The 25,255-nt window shown below is 39.2% G+C and overlaps 3 protein-coding genes across 3 annotated transcripts; 1 reads left to right on the top strand and 2 right to left on the bottom strand.

Annotated features, from left to right (window-relative positions):
* Positions 1–7,119: 7,119 nt before the first annotated feature.
* On the bottom strand, positions 7,120–9,655 carry LOC123485963. Its single transcript, XM_045217096.1, has 2 exons — positions 9,556–9,655; positions 7,120–9,398 (listed from the first exon to the last, which is right to left on the bottom strand). The coding sequence occupies exon 2, from the start codon at positions 8,248–8,250 to the stop codon at positions 7,120–7,122; it is 1,131 nt and encodes a 376-aa protein (XP_045073031.1). The 5' UTR covers positions 8,251–9,398; positions 9,556–9,655.
* On the bottom strand, positions 9,033–14,265 carry LOC123485962. Its single transcript, XM_045217095.1, has 11 exons — positions 14,049–14,265; positions 13,024–13,110; positions 12,644–12,679; positions 12,268–12,401; positions 11,712–11,848; positions 11,522–11,615; positions 11,306–11,405; positions 10,295–10,554; positions 9,964–10,150; positions 9,556–9,684; positions 9,033–9,037 (listed from the first exon to the last, which is right to left on the bottom strand). Exons 1-11 carry the CDS (start codon positions 14,062–14,064, stop codon positions 9,033–9,035), a joined length of 1,185 nt encoding a protein of 394 aa, XP_045073030.1. The 5' UTR covers positions 14,065–14,265.
* Positions 14,266–15,264: 999 nt separating this feature from the next.
* On the top strand, positions 15,265–23,902 carry LOC123481141 (polymeric immunoglobulin receptor-like). Its single transcript, XM_045217094.1, has 9 exons — positions 15,265–15,332; positions 15,516–15,817; positions 16,165–16,491; positions 16,777–16,888; positions 17,338–17,432; positions 17,645–17,685; positions 23,092–23,175; positions 23,421–23,480; positions 23,876–23,902. Exons 1-9 carry the CDS (start codon positions 15,265–15,267, stop codon positions 23,900–23,902), a joined length of 1,116 nt encoding a protein of 371 aa, XP_045073029.1.
* Positions 23,903–25,255: the final 1,353 nt, after the last annotated feature.

Raw genomic sequence — 25,255 nt, 5'->3', positions numbered from 1 at the left:
ACATCTATTTCAATTTAAGGGCTTTATTGTTAATGGAAACATATGTTAACATTGCCAAAGCAAGTGAAATACATAAAAAACAAAAGTGAAATAAACAATAAAAAATGAACAGTAAACATTACACTCACAAAAGTTCCAAAATAATAAAGATACTTATAATGTGATATTGAGTCTATATACAGTGTTGTAATGATGTGCAAATAGATGAAGTACAAAAGGGAAAATAAATAAACATAAATATGGCTTGTATTTACAATGGTGTTTGTTCTTCACTGGTTGCCCTTTTCTTGTGACAACAGGTCACAAATCTTGCTGCTGTGATTGCACACTGTCGTATTTCACCCAATAGATATGGGAGTTCATCAAAATTGGATTTGTTTCCGAATTCTTTGTGGATCTGTGTAATCTGAGGGAAATATGTGTCTCTAACATGGTCACACATTTGGCAGGAGGTAAGGAACGCTTTGACTATGTACAGACTCATTGATCATAGCCTTGCTACTGAGAATGGCCGCCGAAGGCAGACCTGGCTCTCAAGGGTAGACAGGCTATGTGCACACTGCCCACAAGATGAGGTGGAAACTGAGCTGCACTTCCTAACTTTTGGGTCAGTCACAGTGGTCAGGTATTCTGCCGCTGTGTACTCTGTTCAGGGCCAAATAGCATTCCAGTTTGCTCCGTTTTTTTTGTAAATTATTTCCAATGTGTCAAATAATCATCTTTTTGTTTTCTCATGATTTGGTTGGGTCTAAATGTGTTGTTTTCCTGGTGCTCTGTTGGGTGTGTTTGTATTTGTGAACAGAGCCCCAGGACCAGCTTGCTTAGGGGACTCTTCTCCAGGTTCATCTCTCTGTAGGTGATTGCTTTGTTATGGAAGGTTTGGGAATCGCTTCCTTTTAGGTGGCTGTAGAATTTAACAGCTTTTTTCTGGATTTTGATCATTAGCGTGTATCGGCCTAATTCTATTCTGCATGGATTATTTGGTGTTTTACGTTTTACACGGAGGATAATTTCGCAGAATTCTTCATGCAGAGTCTCAATTTGGTGTCTCTCCCCTTTTGTGAATTCTTGGTTGGTGAGCGGACCCCAGACCTCACAACCATGAAGGGCAATGGGTTCTATAACTGATTCAAGTATTTTTAGCCAGATCCTAATTGGTATGTCGAATTTTATGTTAATTTTGATGGCATAGAAGGTCCTTCTTGCCTTGTCTCTCAGATCGTTCACAGCTTTGTGGAAGTTACCTGTGGCGCTGATGTTTAGGCCGAGGTAGCTATAGTTTTTTGTTTCATTTAGGGCAACGGTGTCTAGATGGAATTTGTATTCGTGGTCCTGGCAACTGGACCTTTTTTGGAACACCATTATCTTTGTCTTACTGAGATTTACTGTCAGGGCCCAGGTCTGGGAGAATCTGTGCAGAATATCTAGGTGCTGCTGTAGGCCCTCCTTGGTTGGGGACAGAAGCACCAGATCAACAGCAAACAGACATTTTACGTCAGATTCTAGTAGGGTGAGGCCAGGTGCATCTATCTGCCTCCAATATGCTTCTGTCATACCTCTTAACCCACCCCAGAAAGACCCCTCTATCCTTTTGTGTCCATAAACTACTGAAGACAGTCTGCTGTGTTTGTTTTCATTGTCACCACATACACTATCTGTTATAGTAGTTATGTGTCACCCACCTTTTACCCTTGTCACTTGTTTTTTACATGTTCATCTTATTTATCTTATGTATCTAGTCAAATGTCTAACACCTGTAACTAATCATGATCAAGAGTGTAAATTAAATGTACAAGCTGTGTAACAAAATAATTATGATGATGATGCTGAATACAAAATGTGTTGAAATTAGTATGTATTAGGTTAAAATTAGACCATAAAATACCATTGCTGATATCTGCCACTGACATGTACATTCAAACAGAAACAGGAAGAGAGTTAAAGACAGTGAGATCTGTGAACATGTAAAGTTATACTCTTTTTTTTATTTCACGTTTAATTCACATTAGTTGAACTCATCCAAATGCAAATCAAAACTAGATGTTGAACTGACGTCTGTGCCCAGTGGATAGTGCCACTGTCCATTGGTACTTCACTAACCCTGGTGGTATGAGGTGGTGCATGCTGGGTGGTAGTGGTTCCTGTGTGAGGAGCAATTCTGGAGATTTAGATGGAAGATCAGTGACTTTAATCAGACCACTGATGCTGCCAAAATGTTTAAATCATGACTGTATGTCTAGCAAATTACTGTGTGTTTATTTAATGAAAATAGCTTCAAATATATTTTTTATAATTTATTTCCCTAAACCTTCTTTTTCCATTGAAATGCTTGGTCTGGTCGTGTGGGTGTGTTGATACAAATGTAAATATATTTACATTTACAGACCTGATTTGCGGAAACGATCGTCTAGACTCCCCCTTCAAAGTAGGAGGATACATATGCAAATAAAATATGACTGGTCATTGGTCAGAATAATCAGATCAGATTGAGATGCGATGCTGTGGGACAAAAACTCCATCCCACCTGAACAGATTTTGTTTTCAAACAGCTCTTACACCAAAAGGGCATTATCATAATTTTCACCATTTCAGAGTATTATTTCAACTTCATAGTGTGCAACTATCGTAAAAAAAACCTGTAATATCATGTTAATTCACTGTACTGCCCTTTTAGCAGTGACTCTGAGTGGACTGAAGATAGAGAACACTGACTGGTATTAGAGTGGTAGAACTAGAGATGCCTGTTCAAATCACTGTCAGTCAACAAACTATAACACAAGTCTGGTTGGGTCATGATAAACTATTTAATATGCATAGTTACTTCACATATAATTCAATACTTTTCTTACATTAGCATCACCCTGATAATATGTATTTAGTCCATGATTTACTTCCTCACATAGATGATAGTATGTGAAAAACATAGTCTGCATGTCTATCTGATTGCAATTTGCAGAGCCTCAAAACAATGTTATTCTTATGTAGTTTACAAAAGTATAATCGGGAGGTCCCGGGTCTTGGATTCTACTAAAACATATTAAATTGTTTTAACATCATCATAGGATCATACCAAGGATAATTTAGCTATTTGATTTAGAATTGTTAAGTATATAAAAATAGAATAACTAAATTATTTGATAAAACATTGAATTTGGCCTTACTGCTATTATCTCATAGAAACACATTGTGGATAAAACACACACACACACACACACACACACACACACACACACACACACACACACACACACACACACATTTGTTTTTTTTGTAAATCGTTTCATTCAGGAATCCTGGTGTTACAATCACCAAAGTGTTTTGACAGTAGTTGTAATTTGGTCATCTGGTTTACTGTAGCAAATCCTCTCCTTGTTGAATCAGACCCTTGGAGTACTTTACCTTCTCCAGCTTCAATGGAATATATAAATGCTTTGTTACAGTTTTTTAAAATCGCTTTGGCACTTTTTTCACAAGTATGTGGTACATTTTCACACCTTCAAACTGGTCACACTTGTAATGCAGCCAGTCTTTCTTTCAAAACCTGTCATTGTGCATTCATTTGGATTGTAAACGTGTAATGAGAACATTGTTTAATCACCAAAACTCAACAAAATTAATAAAGTCGTTTCAAATCGCCCTTAGAAGTGCTGAAAATAATATGCTACAGTACTGTAAATTACAGTAGATTACACTGTTTTCACATTAGGCAATACACTTACATTACGCTACAAAATTGACAGAAAATCTATAATTTCCATAATATCTATCCAATGTGTAATCAAAGGTGTGATCAATGAAGACATCTAAGGAAGACATTGGTCTGAATTGATGTCGTGGCATGCCTCATCCATGGCCAGAAGGAGGGTCGCACACTCATGGGGATGGTGATCGTACACCTTCCACCTCCATGCTGAAAGAAAAACCTCAATAGGGTTGAGGAAAGGAGAGTATGGGAGCAGGTATAGGGTCATGAATCGGGAATGGGCCCGAAACCATGACTGAACCACATCTGCATGGTGGAACCTGACATTGTCCCACACAATGACATAGGTGACCCCTTCACCTTGACAGGCCTGCTCAATTTCATTGAGAAACACAATGAGGTGTGCAGCTTTATAGGATCCAAGTAATGGCCTACGTCCTACACCACCATCTTCAGAGGAAGCTGCACACATGGAGATGTTTCCCCCACGTTGTCCAGGAACTTGGACGGTCACCGGTTGGCCGATGAGACTCCGCCCACGGCGCTGAGTTTTGAGCAGGTTGAAGGTCACTTCATGAACAAAGATATAATTGTGATGGTTAACAGAATCATCGCCATCAACCTCTAAAAATATATTTGGGTTAGTTATTTTTACAGTATAGTTCCAATATGATACTGTGAAGTAGCTGTGCAGCACATAGTAACAGTAATACAGTATATAGTGCTGTACCTGAACATACTCGGCCCACAGTTCTTTCACCCTGTCGTTGTTTCTCTCTAAAGGCACCAGGTCAATGTGTTTCATAGATACCTGCTGCCTCTTCATAAGGTGGCCGATTGTTGGTAGGCTGATGGATGCCACATTGGCAAAGATGTCACCGTTCTCCTCCATGGCCTGCTTTATTTCAGACAGCCATATGTCATTCCTGGCCCTCACCATTTCCAACACTGCTGGTCGGTCAGCACACAGCCACGGCACCACCATGGGGTCTTCTGTCAATTCTGATGGTAGAACAGAGTATACTGTCAATAGATCACACTGTAAGAATATTGTAACATGTTTTGTGAATTTATATGCATTACAATATATCATATAATGTAAATGTACTGTTAAAGCATAGTGCATATCCTACAGACTTACCGGTTTTCTTGGTGAAATGTTGTCATGATTGAACTGACAGTTGATCTTTTCAGATTTGGGTGAACTAATCAGGCAGCCTCTGCCATGGTAAGGCCTCTGTTTACCACAGGGTCAACAACGATTTCCCAGACATCATTAGACACAACAGTTCCCTGCCCTCTGCCTCCCTCTCTATCTGATGTCCACCTCTTTGACGTCTTTGACCTCTTTGATGGGTCTAATGCCAACTTCTTTGACCAATTTGATGGGGCCCATGCCCACCTCTTTTACCTCTTTGATGGGTCTAATGCCCACCTCTCTGATGGCCCCTTGTCCACCAGCTCTTTGATTTCTTCCTCTCCCTTGCTGTCTATCCTGCTCCTTGTTAAAGAACTTGCAAGTGTTCACACACCCCCTTTTATATGGTGACCAATAGTGGTTGACGCTATGTGAAATCAATTAGTAATAATGAATATTCATTATGTATGGTTATCATGTATCATACATGTCATTTAGATGTTTATACTATACAAACACACATTGTATTTCTGTAGTTCTCTAAATACATATATAGTAGACAAACCAGTTTAAAATCTATAGGTCTACCAAACTGTTAAGTCATTAACCATTAAGTGCCGTTGAATTAGGTGATGGTCAAATTTTTTTAAAGAAATGAGAAGAGAATCATATGAAATGTATTGTGAGCATTGCATTGTGAAAGGCAATTACTTTATATGAAAGGTGTTTTTAGATGAAACACTGGTAAGTTACTATGTGATATTGTGTGTTGTACTTAGTCAATTGAAAATGTGCTTAAAGCTTTTTATTTTTTTACTTTTTCATGATCTTTATTGAGTTTTGTACTAAGAGTTGTGAAATATTACCACATATGTATGAAAATTGTACCAAAGCAACCAAAAAAAGTGAGTTTGAGTGTGAGTTTGAGTGTGAAGTAGTTGCTGTGTTGGAGCCAACAGTATAACACAAAGCTCAGTATTTAACATGACGTCATGGAATGAGTTTAGCTGAAACTTGTAGCATTCTGGTAATGCAGCTTCCTGAACTAATTTTAACACTTTGGCTTGGAGGACATCTGTGGTTATGAGCTGTACATGACAAAGGGTTCATTTCCTGTATACACAGTAAATTTTGAAGTGTTAAAGTAACACTTAAAGAGTTAAATTTAACACTATTTCTGAGTGTATATGGTCCCACCCTGAAATAGTGTTAATTTGACTCTTTTCATAGTGTTAACATTTTAGAGTTAAATTAACTCTAAATAGAGTAAAAATTTAACACTCGCTTACACTGAATAGTGTTATTTTAATTTTACACTAAAGGTTAAATAACACTGGAGAGTGTAAATATTACCCTTGGAAGAGTTAATCATTTACTCTTCTAAAATAACAAATCAACTCTGATTGAGTTTGATTCCAGTCCAGTTTAACACTGCATGGAGTTGACACTCAAGGTTAAAATAACTCTGATAAGTGTTGATGTTACACACTATTGTGTTGATAATTGACTATCTTGCAGTGAAAAACAAGCTCAAATAGAGTCAAATTCTAACACCGTATAGTGTCACGGAAATAAATCACAGCAGTATTCATTTTACACTTTTTTAGTGTCAAATTACACCAAATACTCCATTAAGTGAGTAAAAATCACAACTTACCACAAAATAATGCATTTCAAATTTTTATTAACAGCTCAACTATGTCAGGCTAAAATATATTAAGAATACAAATCCCTTTTTTAAAACATTGACCTTAGGTTTCCATAAAATGGCAATAGGGAACAACATACAAGGAGGAATCTGTCGTTCCATACTTCATTTGAACATCAAAAGGTTTAAAGTAACACAGTTCAGTAATGTTGATCACCTTTTGAACCCTGTCTGGATGCATCCTGACCTTAAAGGCATAGTAATGGTAATCAAAACACACTGTTTCCATCAGTTTTCCACAGAGCAATACACAGTCATCTTTCACAGCAATAATTTTGATTTTACAAAATACAGGCATCTCAAATGCTACCTCAGTACAGATAATGAAGTCACGGCGGTACTCTGTACCATGATGTTTGATCCACTTGGCAGAAAACACACTGGTAGACAATACAGACCCACATTTTAAAGCAATCTCGGGACCTTCTTTGAGCTCACTAAGTGTTACCATCTTCCCCGAACCTAAAGTTAATCTTTCCTTGCTAAAGGACTCTCGATACATTGCCATACAACTTTGGTGCTTTTTGGCTAATGTTTTTGTTACATTTTTAAAGCTTTTTAATTGCTTCTTTAAAAATTATGTTTAGCTTCATAACGCATGCACCACATGTGCAGAACTGGGCCGATGTTTTTTATATTACGAGGGTAATGAATCATGAAGTGATGCTTTGGTAAGAGATTGATTGCAGGAAACAACTGCTTGAAGAGCTGATGATGATCAATGATTAAATGTTTGAGGTAAATGGTCATGCCTTCTGTAAGGACTGGGGAAAATACAATGTTAACAATGTGTAGAAGCAAAAGTAGAAGATGCCAGTGCTGGTCATCTGACTGTATTAAATCACCAAATAGCAAAGGCATATTACGTAATAAGCACCAAGACTGTATAGCATTCAACCCCAAATCATTACTTCCATCAAACAACTTTACTCTAGGTGGACGGTTTCGCTGCTGATTGTATCCATAGTCAAAAGCATGTATTCTACCAGCCAGTTGTTCAGCATTTAGGAAGTTTTCCTTAATGTACTGCAGGACAAGTTTGACTTCAAACTGAGCAACTCCTTCTAAAATATCGTGCATTATATCTACAGAAATATTGTTGGCTGTATTAAAATACTGTAGTGAATTCAGCAGACAAATGCGTTTGACACCATAGATATGAGGTAGTGTAGGATCTGTTTGTAAAGTTTGACAGTGCAGTTTGTGCATCTCGATAGTTCGTAGTACAACTTTTGGATCATCTTCACAGAACACAGTTTGAAAACAATCTTTCTCAAGGAGACAGAAACGACAACAATACCTTGCCCCAAATGACTCCACAAAGCCAAATAAACCATGCAACCCAAGATTATCACCAGTGACCTGAACTATGGTACCGTGAATCACATCTTTCAATCTGGGAACTTTAAGTCCCTCTGTCTCGAGTACTTTAAGATCACTGACAAGTGGCTCAAGTATCAAATTAAAACCATAACGCTTGATGTCCTGCGCATGGAAAAGAGCACCCAAATGAATATTTATCAATGATGAATTAAAGATTGGGGGAAAATTCCTTAATGTAAAGTATATAGCACCTAATTTGTGTATACCCTTTTTAGACCCCAAGGGGTTTGCTGTTTCAAAGTCGTCATAAAATAGCTGGATCTGTATGGCATCTTTTTCTATAGAGAATAAGGGACTTTTTTTAAAAATAGGCGGCATCTCTCAAGTCTGCATACACACCTTCCTTGGGCATGTGCCTGGGCTTGAACATGTCTGCAAGTTCTGGGTTTTGAAAAATGGCCTTTAGTGTTTCTAAAATAGGAATATATGCAAACTTGTCAGTTACAACGACCTGATCGTATGTCCCAGTTGTTTTGTTTCTTCTGCTGTCAAATCTTGTGCCAAGCACCTTTTCAACAGGTTCTACGATTCCCCATTTCTCTTTGAAGTGTTTATTTCGTTTAGCTTCTGAATTTAAGGGTGTGAAAGGGTTTTCCAACTTTTGCAAAGATTGTTCTATTCTGTTCTTATTTTCAGTTTCCTGTGGAGATAAGCACTGCAAAGCTGCATCTGTAGCTTGACTTTGAATCTCAAAAAACACTTCTTCCATGGAGGAAACAAAACTATTTACAGTAGATTGACTTAATCCAGCTGCTTTTAGTTGTGCAACAGCAGAGGCACACATATCTAGAGTGCTCCTGTTGGACTTTTTCAACAGAGTAGATGTGGCTACCTCGTGTTCATTAACTGTCCGTGACGTTGTAGCTGTCTCCTCTACATTAGTGGTCACTGCCTCTCCAATGCTGCTTAAATAAACATCAGGGTCAACCTGTTGGTCAATATACTCAGTGTGTTTTGTGTTTAAATGTTTCCTAAAACCAGAAAACGTACCAAACGCACAGCCACATCCAGTCTGAGCACATTTAAGCCGGAGATTTTTTCCAGGCAAGTAACCGTGAACTAATCGTAAATGCCTAACAAGCATATTTGAACTCGATAACTCAGCCTGACAAACAAAACACTTCATGTTCGAGGAGAAACTTCAAGCACTAATGAAGTAACCTCGCCCTGATTTCAGCAACACGAGGGCTCTCTTTGACCTTGCCAGCATCGATGCTGTACACTGTAGTTTGGATGAAAGTGTACATGTTGTGGAGCATGGTGTTGTAGGATGTGCCAAACACAAAATGTGCCTTAAATAGTTCGTCAAAAGCAACAAGAGAAGAGGTTGACCTGCAAGGTATGGCATTCTTGTCGATAATGATGAAGAACTGGTGGATTGCATTCTTCTTAACTCCAACAGCTAGGAGATAGGGCTGAGCGCTAGTAGTGATGGCATCGAGATGCTCTTGAATGTTTGTTCCGGTCTGCGAAGACAAATGAGGGAAAACTGTAGTTAATGGCCAAGTAGTTGTAGAATATGCAGAAAGAGCCAATACACTACTCTTATTGAATATGAATATTGAATGAATACTTGTAGCCTAATATTAGGTGTTCATACCACAAATTAGAAAAAATACAAACCTTCTTGAATACCACAAGATGTTTCTCTGCTTGGGATGCGGAAACCTTTCCTGGTCTCTTCCGACCCTGAGCGGAGGGTGGAATCAGGTGTATAAGCAGTAAAACCCGATGACAGATCACTGTCCCAACCTGTAACAACACAAGTTCAATGTTAACACACTTCAGTTACGTTGTTTTCTTTACAAAAGACCCCCAGACAGACAGCAGTTCTACATCACAAGAAGTTCTCTAACTAAAACATCCACAGGGCTGAGTCAAATCTCAAAAGTTTTGTTCAATATACTGCTACAGAACGTACTCGTAAATCTTTCACAGATCCAGCTTCTTAGTATTATGTTGATATTTAAATGTTTACACATAATGTTGATATTGCAATACAACACAAAGGTAGGCTTACAAGCATCTTACCAAAGTCAACATCCAATTCAGTGCCATCCTCAGGAGGATCAGCTGCCAGCAAGAGTTCTTCAAGCTCACTTGTGGATGGAAGCTTTCTGCATTGTTTGATGATCTTTTTCTTGAACGTGACCGGCCACCTTTCCAGAAGCTTGCTTGAGGTATCCTCTCCGAACATTAGAACAAAATCCTGTTCAACCTGGAGTGGGGTGGTGTTGGTGACAATTTCAGTTATTTGACAGCCAATCAAATTGTATTGCGTGCTAGTTTAGCTAGCTAGTATCACTACAATGTCTTACAAAACAATTCACTTGTCATAGTATTTTCAAAATAACATAATTACCAAGCTTTTGACGTCTTTAAAACGTGGAAACTCAGACAGTATGTTGCTTGACTGCTGGGGGTCGAGGATCATTTTGCGGCGATACACAAACGTCAGTTCCATTTTCTTCTTGATTGTGTCTGCATCAGCAGAATGTTTCATCAGTGAGATTGCTTTGTTGCACTCATCATCAGTCAGGGCAGTCTCTGGAACAAACTGGGATTCTCGTCTGACAGTCGGTCCTCCAGACATGTCTTCACCAGTTGATCCTTTGGCTGATTCTACACAACACGGGAAAATTTCAATCATGTCAAAAGTTTTAGTAGCCTGGCTAACTTTTAAAGGAAGTACTCCACTGTAAAATATACTTTTTGAGCTGTAAACTAAATGATATGAATGATATGTTTGATGCTAGGGAGTGTGGCAAGCTGGTTTAGCCAAGGCCAAATGGGAAGAAGGCCAAATTACAGGTGTTGGCCATCTGAGGGCAGAGGACAGCAAAGGGGGGTGGTTACATGATATATATGAATGTATATGGAGCGTGATAAAAGGTGACCTTGAAATTGTGGCGTTAATGGCGACGCAAGGAAAAAATTTGGGTGCACCTACATTTTGTGCTGGTGCACCTAAATAAAAGATTAGCGCACAAGTGCAACCAAGACAAAAAGTTAGTGTGGAGCCCTGCATCAATGCTGGTGTTAATATTGACATTATTTCTTCACAATTTATGAAATCTGCAGTTTGTGGGTTGAAAAATGTATGAAAATGCCATCTACTGGTTTAAATCACCCTAAAGTTTGCAAGGCCAGTTTGCCAGGGGTTGCCTCGACCAGTCAGTGTCGAGGCAACCCCCCCTATGTCACAGTCCTTTGTAGGTCTCTGATGCATATTTTCTTTAAATTTGCTAAGAGGGAGGGAGCTAGCAGAATTGAAGGATGTAGTTACACATTATACTATATGTCTGAGAAATAGTGCAACAAATGCAATTATTGATCTAGCAACTGTTTTGTTCCATACATTTTCCAGTATTACCTCCGAATGATGATCGCCTGTCTTTGTCGGTGCCTCTCTGAATAGTTTTAATCCTCCAGGCCAAGTACCCAGTTCCACTCTCGCCATCATAATAATGCTCCTTGAAGGATGAAAGGATAACAAAAATGGATACTTCATTGAAAACAACATGGTCTGGTAGGATTCAAAAACTTCCAATAATATTTAACATTACAACTATTACTGTGTGCAACTCACATAGCCATTCTTAGAGAATGGGTCACTGAGGTACGGGAATAAGGTCACTATTCCTTTGGCATACATTTCTTTCACCTGTCTGGGTGGAGATGTACTGCAAAATTGAAGAAGAAAGGATTGTGCAGTCATATTCACTTAGATTCAGATTTAGATTTACAGATTGAGAACACAAGGACTATTAACAAATTACCCATTCATTTCTGTCATGTCAGCTGCCAGCATGTTCACCATTTTGCGTCTTGTTTCATCCGTCAAGGACTTGGTTCGGTTGTATTCATTTATTATACGTTCCCCACCGGTTTTGTTGGTAAGAGCTGATTCCACCAACTTAAAACAAAATGCATAACAATTCTGCATGTTATGTCCACTGCAAATAAACTGGAAATAAACTAATATGATGTCAGAGGATGTCCCGATCCAATCTCAAAGATTGCAAGTGCTACAAAAATCCAATGAAAAAGCCAATAATGGTAAGAAACTCCCTCCAGACAGCGACAATAACTTGAATGTACTCGAAGTGTGCACTGTATTATCAATAAATAAATAAAAGTATCTGATCAGGACTCAATATCAGCAGATACTTTTTTTTAATCGGATAGGGCGCTTAAAAAAACTTGATCGGGACATCCCTAATCAGGACTTCAAAAATGTTTTGAAACCATGTAATTTACAATGTATATTAATGTAATTTTAATTCTCTGAGAACAGATTCAAGAACAGAATTTAAAATGTCAGAATTGTCTTACTTGCTTGGCTTCTGTATCCAGCCTCTGGCGTTTTCTGGAGGGGCTATCTGAAATAATGACTGTATCCTCAGAGTCCAAGGTATCAAGGGATGATGGTTGGGATTGCTCAGAAGAGGCCACCATGGAGACAGATTCTAACCATGATTTTTAGAAGAAAAAGAATTATATATAGTTCCCTCATAATCTAAGACACTTATTTAATAGACACCATGAACTTCATAAAACAAAGAAATAACGTATTCATTAATTAGTCTAATTAACTGAAACAAACTTGAGTCATATTTGATGGTTAGCACCCCAGTTGAGGGATCCTTTATAATATCCTCAAAAACATCATCATCCAATTCAGTCCCTGAACTGTCAACAATTTTCACACCTTCTGTTACAGCTGGGACACCAAACTTTGCAAATGCTAGAAAAAACAGGATAAAAGCTTGTGTAAACAAAAGTAAATCATTATTTATATAATAATTTCACTGTGTACACCTACCTTACCCTATAAAATAGGTTTTAAACAAACACTATTAAGTGATTAAAATGTTTTTTTTTGTAGCATCATAACTATACCTTAAGCAATGCATCCACAATTAAAGTGTAGTTACCAAGGGCAAAACAGAAGAAATTTAGACGTACAAAAATGGACCAGTTCCAAAAACCTGAGAACTTAACATGTCCCATCATTTTAGGAATATTCCAGTATATCAATTTTAAACAGCTAAATTCAGACAGTTATTACTAACATTGTCAAATTCTTACCTGCAATCAAAAAGTCTTTCAGATTTGGCTCAGTTATTCTGACAAATTTTTGGACATCTCCAAGTTTAGCTTTAAGCAGCATGCTCCCTGCAAATAGTATCAGTACAATTTCTCACAGTTAAAAAGTTGATGGTCTTATTTTAGCAGTATTTCCTCAAATATAAGAAAAATATTGTTTCAAGCCACCAAAGTGCTGAGAAATGATCAGCACTTTTGCAGAAATGGCCAGTTAAATTGAAGTTACTGTCAAACACATTAAAAAGGATAACGTCTGATTTTCATCCTTGTAACATTAATGTTACCGCCTTGCCCGCACAATTACTGCAATTGTTGGGTCTTGGTATATTATAGAGTGTGGTCTAGACCTACTCTGTCTGTAAAGTGTCTTGAGATAACTCTTGTTATGATTTGACAATATAAATAACATTGAATTGAATAATGTTAGCTAAACGTTACACCATAAGTGTGTGCTAAGATAGTGCTTAAGTATTTTAACAGTACTGCTGCTGCTTTGAAACCCGAAAGTCATTTTGTATAATATCCAGGAAAAAATAAAGGCACACCGCTTAAGCAGTGTCCAAGGTTAATGTCTACCCGCCGTTAACATAATAAATCCATGCCACCCGCATATAGTTAGCCAGTCAAGCTAACGTAGCTAACTGTAGCTAGTTTAGCCAACTCCCCTTAGTCTTTGCTATGTTCCTGTAATATCTGAACGTTAACAAGAAGTACACAATCCCCCTCCACGTTGTATTAACATAACTTACAATAAATCGGGCTGACATTGTCTAGTTTGAACGTTATGTTCGTCAGTTAATGTTAATTAACGTTAGCTTAATACTGCTGGCACATGGACTGGACAGAAGTCAGTCACAACATGTTAACGTTAGCCTTTTTAAAATTCGACATTTTAAGACCTAAAACCAACTAGAGTGCACTGTTAGCAACGATATAAAGTAATTCTTAAATGCTGCTTCTGTTAAAATGACAAATAATGTGTGTATAGTCGCTTAGGAGAAACTTACCGCAGTCATTCCACATGAAGAAAATGGCGCCGTGAAAATGTGTGGTCCGTTTGAGACGAGTCGTAGGTGGGCGGAGCTTTCCAGAGTACGTCTGACACTGCGTCTTTTAACAACGTACTTTTTCACCAACACTGGGCGGTATCTTACTCCAACTGTTGTAGTAATAACTCTGTAAGAGTCAATGTACTTTGACACTGCATATTTAACACTATGGAATTTACTGTGTAGAAGAGGGATAAAGGGGCCTCCCAATTGGCACAGCGGTAAAAGGCACTGCACTGCAGTGTTGAGGAGTCACTACTGCCTGGGGTTTTATCCCAGGCTGTGTCACAGCCAGCCATGAGCGGGAGTCCCATAGGGCGGTGCACAATTGACCCAGCGTCGTCTGGGTTAGGGCAGGGTTTGGCCCGGGGGCTTTCCTTGTCTCATCGCGCTCTAGCGACTCCTTGTGGTGGGACTGGCGCCTGCAAGCTGACCTCAGTCGTTAGTTGAATGGTGTTTCCTCCGACATTTTGGTGCGGCTGGCTTCCGGATTAAGCGAGCAGGTGTTAAGAAGCAGCGCGGCATGGCAGGTCATGTTTCGTAGGATGCATGATTCGACCTCTGGTCGGGTAAAATTATTACTAAAATCTTTAAAAGAAGTGGGAGAGAGACAGAGAGCGTTCTTGTTGAACGTAAAACCACATCAGACTGGGTTGTGGGCCGGAGGATCCTGAACCCTGACCTGGTTTAAAGTGAGAGTTTGTGGAGGTCTTGGTCTAGTCCCCATCACTACATCTCGGTAGCAGATGACCCCTCAAATCTATCAATGTCTAGCACATTGAGAACATTTATCATATCGTTTCTTATATACTGAAATATTGAATTTGCCAATGTGGTGTATGTCGCCCAATTATCGAATATTTGTAATCATTAGCAGTCTATTTTTCAGTAGAGGGTAACAGGATAGTAGTGACTTTTGGTCCCAAAACCCTTAGAGAAAGCTGAAATATATTTTAGTGACTATGATTTTGGGGTTAAACTAGTCCATATGATGCAATAGTAGCTATCTGCCACTGAGGGGGCCATGTACACACAAACAGAAGCAGGAAGAGAGTTACAGACAGTGAAGTCTATTAACATTAGGAAGTAGAGTCATTATGGCTGGTACCTTGGTCCTTGACAAACATTTGTGCTCAGGTACCATATAATATACCAGGCAGACTGAAACCTTCACATGGCTCTTCATCTCTCCCTCCTCCTCCTCCTCCTCTTCCTCATCCCCTACAGAGTATCAGCAGGTATGTGTAACATGTTTCTATAAAGGGCTGAAGTCCAGTGGGTCAATTCACTGTAAACACGGTGTAATAAATCTCAATCATTAACAAGCTGTTTTATAGTGTATAAGCAATGGGATTTTTATTCTGCAGTGCAGATTCTGTTGAATTCCAACCTAAATGTGTTTTGTGTTGATGTGTTCACAGTGAGGCATGTGTCTGTGCAGGCCGGAGGCTCCATCACCATCCCATGTCACTATGATCAGTATTACATAAATCATGTGAAATACTGGTGTAAAGGGTTTGATTGGATTAGTTGCTCATCTCTAGTACGCAGTGACCATCCTAAGAGCAGTGGTAATGCCTCAATCTCTGATGACATCAACCAGAGATTCTTCACTGTGACCATGACTGATCTGGAGCCAGAGGACTCTAAGACTTACAGGTGTGTTGTGGAGATCAATGGAGGACCAGATATCGGGATACAACGGTTCTACCTGTCTGTCACTCCAGGTAAGATCCCTGCAACTCTTACAATTCAGTAAAGTAGAATAGGTAGTTCTCAGTAATGATGAGACAATCAGAAATAGCCTGCTTCCACAAACTAAATGACTGGTGTTCTCATTTAATTTCCTGGTAACTGGTTCCTTGTCTGGTAACTGGTATCACCATTATTGTTCAAGTTGACCTGAAGAATGCTTTATGTTCTATATATGTCGATTGTGGTGTAAACTTTGTTTAAACTCCGCAGTGGTCGGTTTTAAAACATTTTTATTTTATAATATTAATAATAAAATACTTACTAGAAATAAAGTTATGCTGCTGAGTTCTTTCTTTGGTGTCTGTACCTCTGTGTTCAGGTACTCCAGGACTCTATGTGGACCAACAGGAAGTGACTGGAGTTGAAGGAGGGAGTGTCACTGTCCGTTGTTACTATAGTAACTCTGGAGATATGAAGTGGTGCAGGATGGGTGGTGATTGTTTGTCGTATTCTGGGACTTTACATGGAACATCAGTGACATTAAAGGAAATCAGTCTGGCCAACAACAGAACAGTCTTAACAGTGACTATGAGTGGACTGAAGATGGAGAACACTGACTGGTATTGGTGTGAAGTGGGAGAACTAGAGATGCCTGTTCACATCACTGTCAGTCAACAAACTGCAACACAAAACATCACTGCTATCAGTAAGTACTTTCTGTTTGGGTCACAAAAATAGTTTAATATCCATAGTTACTTCACATCAAAATGATGTAATTTTCTTACATTAGTATCACCCTGAAAATATGTATTTATTCCATGATTGACTTCCTGACATAGATGAAAATCAGTGAAAATCTGCTACTGTTTTCATAATCCTTGACAGCAGATTCACAAATTGGAATATTGACTATGAATGTGATGTTGCTATACAACCTGAATATCTAGTATTCCATTAATTTCATTGATGGCATTGTTGTTTTACATCACAGCAACCCAAGCTCCAACCAATCAACAACCCTCTGCCTCTCCAACTGCTGAGCCTGTTCAGACTGACAACACAAGTCAAGGAGCTGAGGGGAACATGGAGGACGTCCACCAGAGGTTATTATCACTCATTCAGCTGTATTATCCCACAAATTATGGCAATTGTTTGATAATATGAACACAAAGAAACATTACAATTCCATCATACACTACAACAGTTAAAGCTAACCAAACACCCTCCCTAAATGCATATAGAGACTGTTAGCACTTCCTCTTGGGTAGAACATTTCTTTGGAGAAGTAGCATCAATTTTGGTGTTATTCTCACTCGTTTGCAAGGGCAAGTTGCACACAAAAAAAACGTTATTTGTATAGTAATAATCTCAATAATAATCATTTCATCTCTTCAATTGCATGGTCTTCTTTCACACATGTGAATATCTAAATAATTGTTCCATTTATCACAAAAGTTCATACAACAAGTTATTACTTTTTCACAAATGATCAATTTATAATGATCTATTTTAATTGTGTTTTTGATTCAAGTTCTTCTATGTAATCCATCAGGTCCATAGATGTGAAAGTCCTACTGATTCCTTGGGGCATGTTGGTGGTGGTGACAGCTGGTATCCTAGTCACATGGAAGATGTGGACAAAGCATAGTAAGTAGTCATTTTATGTGAATATAAAAACGAGAATAGTTTAGAAAAATACAAAACGTATTGTCATAGTGAACAACATTATATTGCTTGCTTGTGATTTATCTTGAATGACAGAAAGTATTTAGAGGAATTGTATATAAGAAATCCATTCAGAGGTATTATTGTACTATAAAAACTCAGAAGTAATTGACATCTCCCTCTCTTTATTCCAGAGGACAATAAGGCCAAGGACCAGACAACTAACAACTCAGTGGTAGGATACACTTAATTTATTATATTCTATTATTTTCAACCATCTGCTTTTCTGTTCTTGAGTTCAGATCATCTACCATTTGACTCTAGTATTACCTCTTCAGTTGGTTATCAATGAGTTGACATAAAAGGTCCCATATTCTGAACCCAAGGTCTTATAACACTCAAGACGTTGAAAAATGATGTTTAAAAGACAGAGAACAGGAAGCTGTCAGTTCACTAAATATATATGTGACTGTGGTTTAGTTGGTAAATAGACAAGTCCTGTTTCTCTTTGCTATTTATTTCTTTGCAGTCTGCTGACCCTGATTAGGACATAATATACAGCACAGTGAGCCACACCAGAGAAACAGCACAGCAGGTACAAACTGAATAAACCTGGTTTAGGTCTGTGGAGATCTTGGACTAGTACCAATCACTCCATCTCTGCATGGAGCTAAGGTTCTCTCTCTCTTTCTCTCTCCTCCATTTCTGCAATGTGAGCTTGGGTTCTCTCTCTCTCTCTCTCTCTCTCTCTCTCTCTCTCTCAATTCAATTCAATTCAATTTTTCAATTTAAGGGCTTTATTGGCATGGGAAACGTATGTTAATATTGCCAAAGCAAGTGAAGTAGATAGTAAACAAAAGTGAAATTACACTCAGAAGTTTCAAAAGAATAAAGACATTTCAAATGTCATATTATGTATATATACAGTGTTGTAACAATGTGCAAATAGTTAAAGTACAAATGGGAAAATAAATAAACATAAATATGGGTTGTATTTACAATGGTGTTTGTTCTTCACTGGTTGCCCTTTTCTTGTGGCAACAGGTCACAAATCTTGCAGCTGTGATGGCACACTGTGGTTTTTCACCCAGTAGATAAGGGAGTTTATCAAAATTGGGTTTGTTTTCGAATTCTTTGTGGATCGCTGTAATCTGAGGGAAATATGTGTCTCTAATATGGTCATACATTTGGCAGGAGGTTTGGAAGTGCAGCTCAGTTTCCACCTCATTTTGTGGGCAGTGTGCACATAGCCTGTCTTCTCTTGAGAGCCAGGTCTGCCTACGGTGGCCTTTCTCAATAGCAAGGCTATGCTCACTGAGTCTGTACATAGTCAAAGCTTTCCTTAAGTTTGGGTCAGTCACAGTGGTCAGGTATTCTGCCACTGTGTACTCTCTGTTTAGGGCCAAATAGCATTCTAGTTTGCTCTGTTTTTTTGTTTGTTCTTTCCAATGTGTCAAGTAATTCTCTTTTTGTTTTCTCATGATTTGGTTGGGTCTAATTGTGTTGTTGTTGTTGTTGTTGTCTTGGGGCTCTGTGGGGTCTGTTTGTGTTTGTGAACAGAGCCCCAGGGCCAGCTTACTTAGGGGACTCTTCTCCAAGTTCATCTCTCTGTAGGTGATGGCTTTGTTAAGGAAGTTTTGGGAATCGCTTGCTTTTAAGTGGTTATAGAATTTAACGGCTCTTTTCTGGATTTTGATAATTAGCGGGTATTGGACTAATTCTGCTCTGTATGCATTATTTGGTGTTTTACGTTGTACACAGAGGATGTTTTTGCAGAATTCTGCATGCAGAGTCTCAATTTGGTGTCTGTCCCATTTTGTGAATTCTTGGTTGGTGAGCGGACCCCAGACTTCACAACCATAAAAGGCAATGGGTTCTATAACTGATTCAAGTATTTTTAGCCAGATCCTAATTGGTATGTCAAATTGTATGTTCCTTTTGATGGTATAGAAGGCCCTTCTTGCCTTGTCTCTCAGATCGTTCACAGCTTTGTGGAAGTTACCTGTGGCGCTGATGTTTAGGCCGAGGTACAGTGGGGAAAAAAAGTATTTAGTCAGCCACCAATTGTGCAAGTTCTCCCACTTAGAAAGATGAGAGAGGCCTGTAATTTTCATCATAGGTACACGTCAACTATGACAGACAAAATGATATTTTTTTTCTCCAGAAAATCACATAGTAGGATTTTTAATGAATTTATTTGCAAATTATGGTGGAAAATAAGTATTTGGTCACCTACAAACAAGCAAGATTTCTGGCTCTCACAGACCTGTAACTTCTTCTTTAAGAGGCTCCTCTGTCCTCCACTCGTTACCTGTATTAATGGCACCTGTTTGAACTTGTTATCAGTATAAAAGACACTGTCCACAACCTCAAACAGTCACACTCAAAACTCCACTATGGCCAAGACCAAAGAGCTGTCAAAGGACACCAGAAACAAAATTGTAGACCTGCACCAGGCTGGGAAGACTGAATCTGCAATAGGTAAGCAGCTTGGTTTGAAGAAATCAACTGTGGGAGCAATTATTAGGAAATGGAAGACATACAAGACCACTGATTATCTCCCTCGATCTGGGGCTCCACGCAAGATCTCACCCCGTGGGGTCAAAATGATCACAAGAACGGTGAGCAAAAATCCCAAAACCACACAGGGGGACCTAGTGAATGACCTGCAGAGAGCTGGGACCAAAGTAACAAAGCCTACCATCAGTAACACACTACGCCGCCAGGGACTCAAATCCTGCAGTGCAAGACGTGTCCCCCTGCTTAATCCAGTACATGTCCAGGCCCGTCTGAAGTTTGCTAGAGTGCATTTGGATGATCCAGAAGAGGATTGGGAGAATGTCATATGGTCAGATGAAACCAAAATAGAACTTTTTGGTAAAAACTCAACTCGTCGTGTTTGGAGGACAAAGAATGCTGAGTTGCATCCAAAGAACACCATACCTACTGTGAAGCATGGGTTGGAAACATCATGCTTTGGGGCTGTTTTTCTGCAAAGGGACCAGGACGACTGATCCGTGTAAAGGAAAGAATGAATGGGGCCATGTATCGTGAGATTTTGAGTGAAAACCTCCTTCCATCAGCAAGGGCATTGAAGATAAAACGTGGCTGGGTCTTTCAGCATGACAATGATCCCAAACACACTGCCCGGGCAACGAAGGAGTGGCTTCATAAGAAGCATTTCAAGGTCCTGGAGTGGCCTAGTCAGTCTCCAGATCTCAACCCCATAGAAAATCTTTGGAGGGAGTTGAAAGTCCGTGTTGCCCAGCGACAGCCCCAAAACATCACTGCTCTAGAGGAGATCTGCATGGAGGAATGGGCCAAAATACCAGTGTGTGAAAACCTTGTGAAGACTTACAGAAAACGTTTGACCTGTGTCATTGCCAACAAAGGTTATATAACAAAGTATTGAGAAACTTTTGTTATTGACCAAATACTTATTTTCCACCATAATTTGCAAATAAATTCATTAAAAATCCTACAATGTGATTTTCTGGAAAAAAATTCTCATTTTGTCTGTCATAGTTGACGTGTACCTATGATGAAAATTACAGGCCTCTCTCATCTTTCTAAGTGGGAGAACTTGCACAATTGGTGGCTGACTAAATACTTTTTTTCCCCACTGTATGTATAGTTTTTTGTGTGCTCTAGGGCAACGGTGTCTAGATGGAATTTGTATTTGTGGTCCTGGCAACTGGACCTTTTTTGGAACACCATTATTTTTGTCTTACTGAGATTTACTGTCTGGGCCCAGGTTTGACAGAATCTGTGCAGAAGATCTAGGTGCTGCTGTAGGCCCTCCTTGGTTGGCGACAGAAGCACCAGATCATCAGCAAACAGTAGACATTTTACTTCAGATTCTAGTAGGGTGAGGCTGGGTGCTGCAGACTGTTCTAGTGCCCTCGCCAATTCGTTGATATATATGTTGAAGAGGGTGGGGGTTAAACTGTATCCCTGTCTCACCCCACAGCCCTGTGGAAAGAAATGTGTGTGTTTTTTGCCAATTTTAACCGCACACTTGTTGTTTGTGTACATGGATTTTATAATGTCGTATGTTTTTCCCCCAACCCCACTTTCCATCAATTTGTATAGCAGACCCTCATGCCAAATTGAGTCAAAAGCTTTTTTGAAATCAACAAAGCATGAGAAGACTTTGCCTTTGTTTTGGTTTGTTTGTTTGTCAATTAGGGTGTGCAGGGTGAATACGTGGTCTGTCGTACGGTAATTTGGTAAAAAGCCAATTTGACATTTGCTCAGTACATTGTTTTCACTGAGGAAATGAACTAGTCTGCTGTTAATGATAATGCAGAGGATTTTCCCAAGGATGCTGTTGACGCATATCCCACGGTAGTTATTGGGGTCAAATTTGTCTCCACTTTTGTGGATTGGGGTGATCAGTCCTTGGTTCCAAATATTGGGGAAGATGCCAGAACTAAGGATGATGTTAAAGAGTTTAAGTATAGCTAATTGAAATTTGTGGTCTGTATATTTTATCATTTCATTGAGGATACCATCAACACCTCAGGCCTTTTTGGGTTGGAGGGTTTGTATTTTGTCCTGTAGTTCATTCAATGTAATTGGAGAATCCAGTGGGTTCTGGTATTCTTTAATAGTTGATTCTAAGATTTGCATTTGATAATGTATATTTTTTGGTTTACCCACACATCTCTGTTTTGGATAGATAACTCTTCGTGTTGTTGTTTGTTTAGTGTTTTCCAATTTTCCCAGAAGTGGTTAGAGTCTATGGATTCTTCAATTACATTGAGCTGATTTCTGACATGCTGTTCCTTATTTTTCCGTAGTGTATTTCTGTATTGTTTTAGTGATTTACCATAGTGAAGGCGTAGGCTCAGGTTTTCTGGGTCTCTATGTTTTTGGTTGGATAGGTTTCTCAATTTCTTTCTTATGTTTTTGCATTCTTCATCAAACCATTTATCACTGTTGTTACTTTTCTTTGGTTTTCTGTTAGAGATTTTTAGATTTGATAGGGCTGCTGAGAGGTCAAATATACTGTTTAGGTTTTCTACTGCCAAGTTTACACTATTACAGTGGAACGTTTTGTCCAGGAAGTTGTCTAGAATGGATTGAATTTGTTGTTGCCTAATTGTTTTTTGGTAGGTTTCAACACTACTTTCCTTCCATCTATAGCATTTCTTAATATTATTCAGTTCCTTTGGCTTTGATGCCTCATGATTGAGTATTGCTCTGTTCAAGTAGACTGTGATTCAAGTAGACTGTGATTCAAGTAGACTGTGATTTTCAATCCCTGCAGTGTTGAGCTGAGAATCTGAAGTTCCTATACTCTGTATTCCTATGCATGTCGCCATATGTTTACCTTCTGTCCTGTCCATTTCTCAGGGTCCAAAGCCAGAGAGCCACCATGACGTGATGTACAGCACTGTGATGCCTGATCAGTTCAGGACAGAACAGAAGGTCAACATATGGCTACATGCATCGTTGGTCTTAGACAACATTATGGATGTTACTCATAAAACGTCATAGCCTTGGCAAATTTGCATCTGTTTTAGAAAACAATTGTATTTACAGTTTCATTTTCTTTCTTGGAACAAGCAATAGATAAATGTACACTATAACAATACAACAATACGTTTTTGTTATCTGGGTCTCTCTCTACCAGCAGGCCCCATTTCCTGAAGATGATGATGATGTCACATACAGCACTGTCATCCCCCAGCACAAGGCCCAACTAAAAGTACAGGCCAAGGTAAAGCTGCTCTGCTGATTAGCCACAGCTAGTATAATGTTATCAGAAACAACAGTAGGTGATTGTTTCCTTAGTGTTAATATAGTCATGGTTATGTCACCATTATACCTATAGGCATAATATATCACCGTTATGTCACATATCACAATTACAACTGTCTTTCACAGAGAACTGTGTTTTAAACTGTACTCTCCATTATAACAGAACTATCCCTGTTCACCTCTCTACCTGTTCCTCCTCTGTAGGCAGCAGAACCAGATGATAATGTGGTCTACAGCTCACTAGCTCTACAGGTGACCACACAGGTCAGTGTTGGTGTCTCCTCTGTCTGTTGTACCAGATGATGCTGATTTCTCAACAAAGATACAGACACCACCACATTGCTATGTGTTGTAAACGTCACTCTTTAATCACACAAATCTTTCTTAGTCTTTTTAGTTTTGCTGCATGAAAAACTGTATAATCTCGTTGTGACCAGCTAACCACATTGTTTTCAGTGTGTATCCATAACATTACAGTGTGGAGTGTGCCTGGGTTTAGGGTGAAGTTGCCCCTAGATGCTGATCTTGGGTCATATTTTTTTTTTAAATCCCACTAAAGGTTAAGGTTAGGATTGGGGGAGGGGAAGCTGATTTTAGATCACTCTCTATTGGAAATGTCACCACAGTGATTGTGACTGAATGTTACACGTTCTCTCCAGCAGAGGGCAGCATCAGCACAGCAGTGACTGACAGTGACCTTGGTGGAGTCCTTATCCTGAAGGACAGCCCACTCCCCTCTCCTGGGTCTCAACATCTATCTGCCTCCAATATGCTTCTGTCATACCTCTTAACCCACCCCAGAAAGACCCCTCTATCCTTTTGTGTCCATAAACTACTGAAGACAGTCTGCTGTGTTAGTTTTCATTGTTACCACATATCTGTTATTAGTTATTTTCCATCTACCTTTTACCCTTGTCACTTGTTTTTTACATCATCATCTTATTTCTGTCACCTAATTAATTGTCCTATGCCTGTAACTAATCATGATCAAAAGTATAGATAGTATAGTATAGTAGCTACTATGTATAATAACTACTGTACTGCGATAATAAAATGTACTATACTGTCTATATTGCACAATGGACATCTGTCACACCTGATGTGTATTTTTAATGGATTATCAGATAAAATTGAGTTAATCATGAACATATAGTTAACATTCTTTGTGGCTAACTGAATTTGGCCGTTTGTTTTTGTCTCTCTCTTCAAACACAGTGAAGGGAGCAGCACCAGGGTTGAATAAAGTTTGGGCTAGACCTTTGTCTCCTTGGTATCTTCTTGATTGATTACAGCATGAGGGGGTGAGGTTTGTGTAGTTTAGGGCCTTGTCATGTTTAAACTAAACATGAGTGTGTGTGCAAGACAGGGGAGCGGGTGATTGGTTGGAGTAATAGTTCAGCCGTCCTCAGGGACAAAGGAAGTGGGCGGAGCAATAAAAGAGCGGGAAAACTGAAGAGGACTATATAAGATGGAGGGAGACCTTAAGGATGTGTGCCCCTCTGCAGACTGGTATCGGCTTTGTTGAAAACTTTAATAAAGTAATTTCTTGATGCAACAAAAACTCTGTAAGACCTTATTTGTAATAAAGTATAGTGGTTATTTTCCACAACACACCCTGATCTGTTTCACCTGTCTTATGCTTGTCTCCATCCCCCTCCAGGTGTAGCCCATTTTCCCCAGTATCCCCTGTGCATTTCTACCTGTGTTTTCTGTTTGTCTGTTGCCAGTTTGTCTTGTTTCGTCAAGCCTACCAGCGTGTTTTTCCCGTACTTCTATTCTCTCTAATCCCTGTTTTCTAGTTCTCCCGGTTCTGACCTATTCTACCTGTCCTGACTCCGAGCATGCCTGCTGTCCTGGACCTATCTGACTCTGACTCTGACCTGGTTTACAAACCTCAGCCCACTGTTTTGTAATATACATCTATGATTTGAACTGTTTGCATATAGGTCTTATCCTGATTCCTGATAGTACAAACTGGCTGACCCAGCAGACTCGGACAAGCTCTGCGACGCCGTCTCCTCCCACTGAGCCACCATTGC

The sequence above is a fragment of the Coregonus clupeaformis genome, unplaced genomic scaffold (genome assembly GCF_020615455.1).
Source record: "Coregonus clupeaformis isolate EN_2021a unplaced genomic scaffold, ASM2061545v1 scaf0917, whole genome shotgun sequence".
Taxonomy (NCBI): domain Eukaryota; kingdom Metazoa; phylum Chordata; class Actinopteri; order Salmoniformes; family Salmonidae; genus Coregonus; species Coregonus clupeaformis.
Note: the sequence above shows the minus strand (reverse complement) of the source record. Positions and strands in the feature narration are given on the sequence as shown.

What these genes read in the sequence shown, in the direction of transcription:
- LOC123485962 (XM_045217095.1), bottom strand. An exon ending in GAAAGACTTTTTGATTGCAG is followed by an intron (nt 12,680 to 13,023) that starts GTAAGAATTTGA and finishes TGTTTTTTCTAG; the next exon opens with CATTTGCAAAGTTTGGTGTC. An exon ending in TGGATACAGAAGCCAAGCAA is followed by an intron (nt 11,849 to 12,267) that starts GTAAGACAATTC and finishes TTTTGTTTTAAG; the next exon opens with TTGGTGGAATCAGCTCTTAC.
- LOC123485963 (XM_045217096.1), bottom strand. Translation starts at nt 8,250, where the DNA reads ATGCCGCCTATTTTTAAAAAAAGTCCCTTATTCTCTATAGAAAAAGAT.
- LOC123481141 (XM_045217094.1), top strand. Translation starts at nt 15,265, where the DNA reads ATGGCTCTTCATCTCTCCCTCCTCCTCCTCCTCCTCTTCCTCATCCCC. An exon ending in ACAAAACATCACTGCTATCA is followed by an intron (nt 16,492 to 16,776) that starts GTAAGTACTTTC and finishes TTTACATCACAG; the next exon opens with CAACCCAAGCTCCAACCAAT. An exon ending in AGACAACTAACAACTCAGTG is followed by an intron (nt 17,686 to 23,091) that starts GTAGGATACACT and finishes CTCTACCAGCAG; the next exon opens with GCCCCATTTCCTGAAGATGA.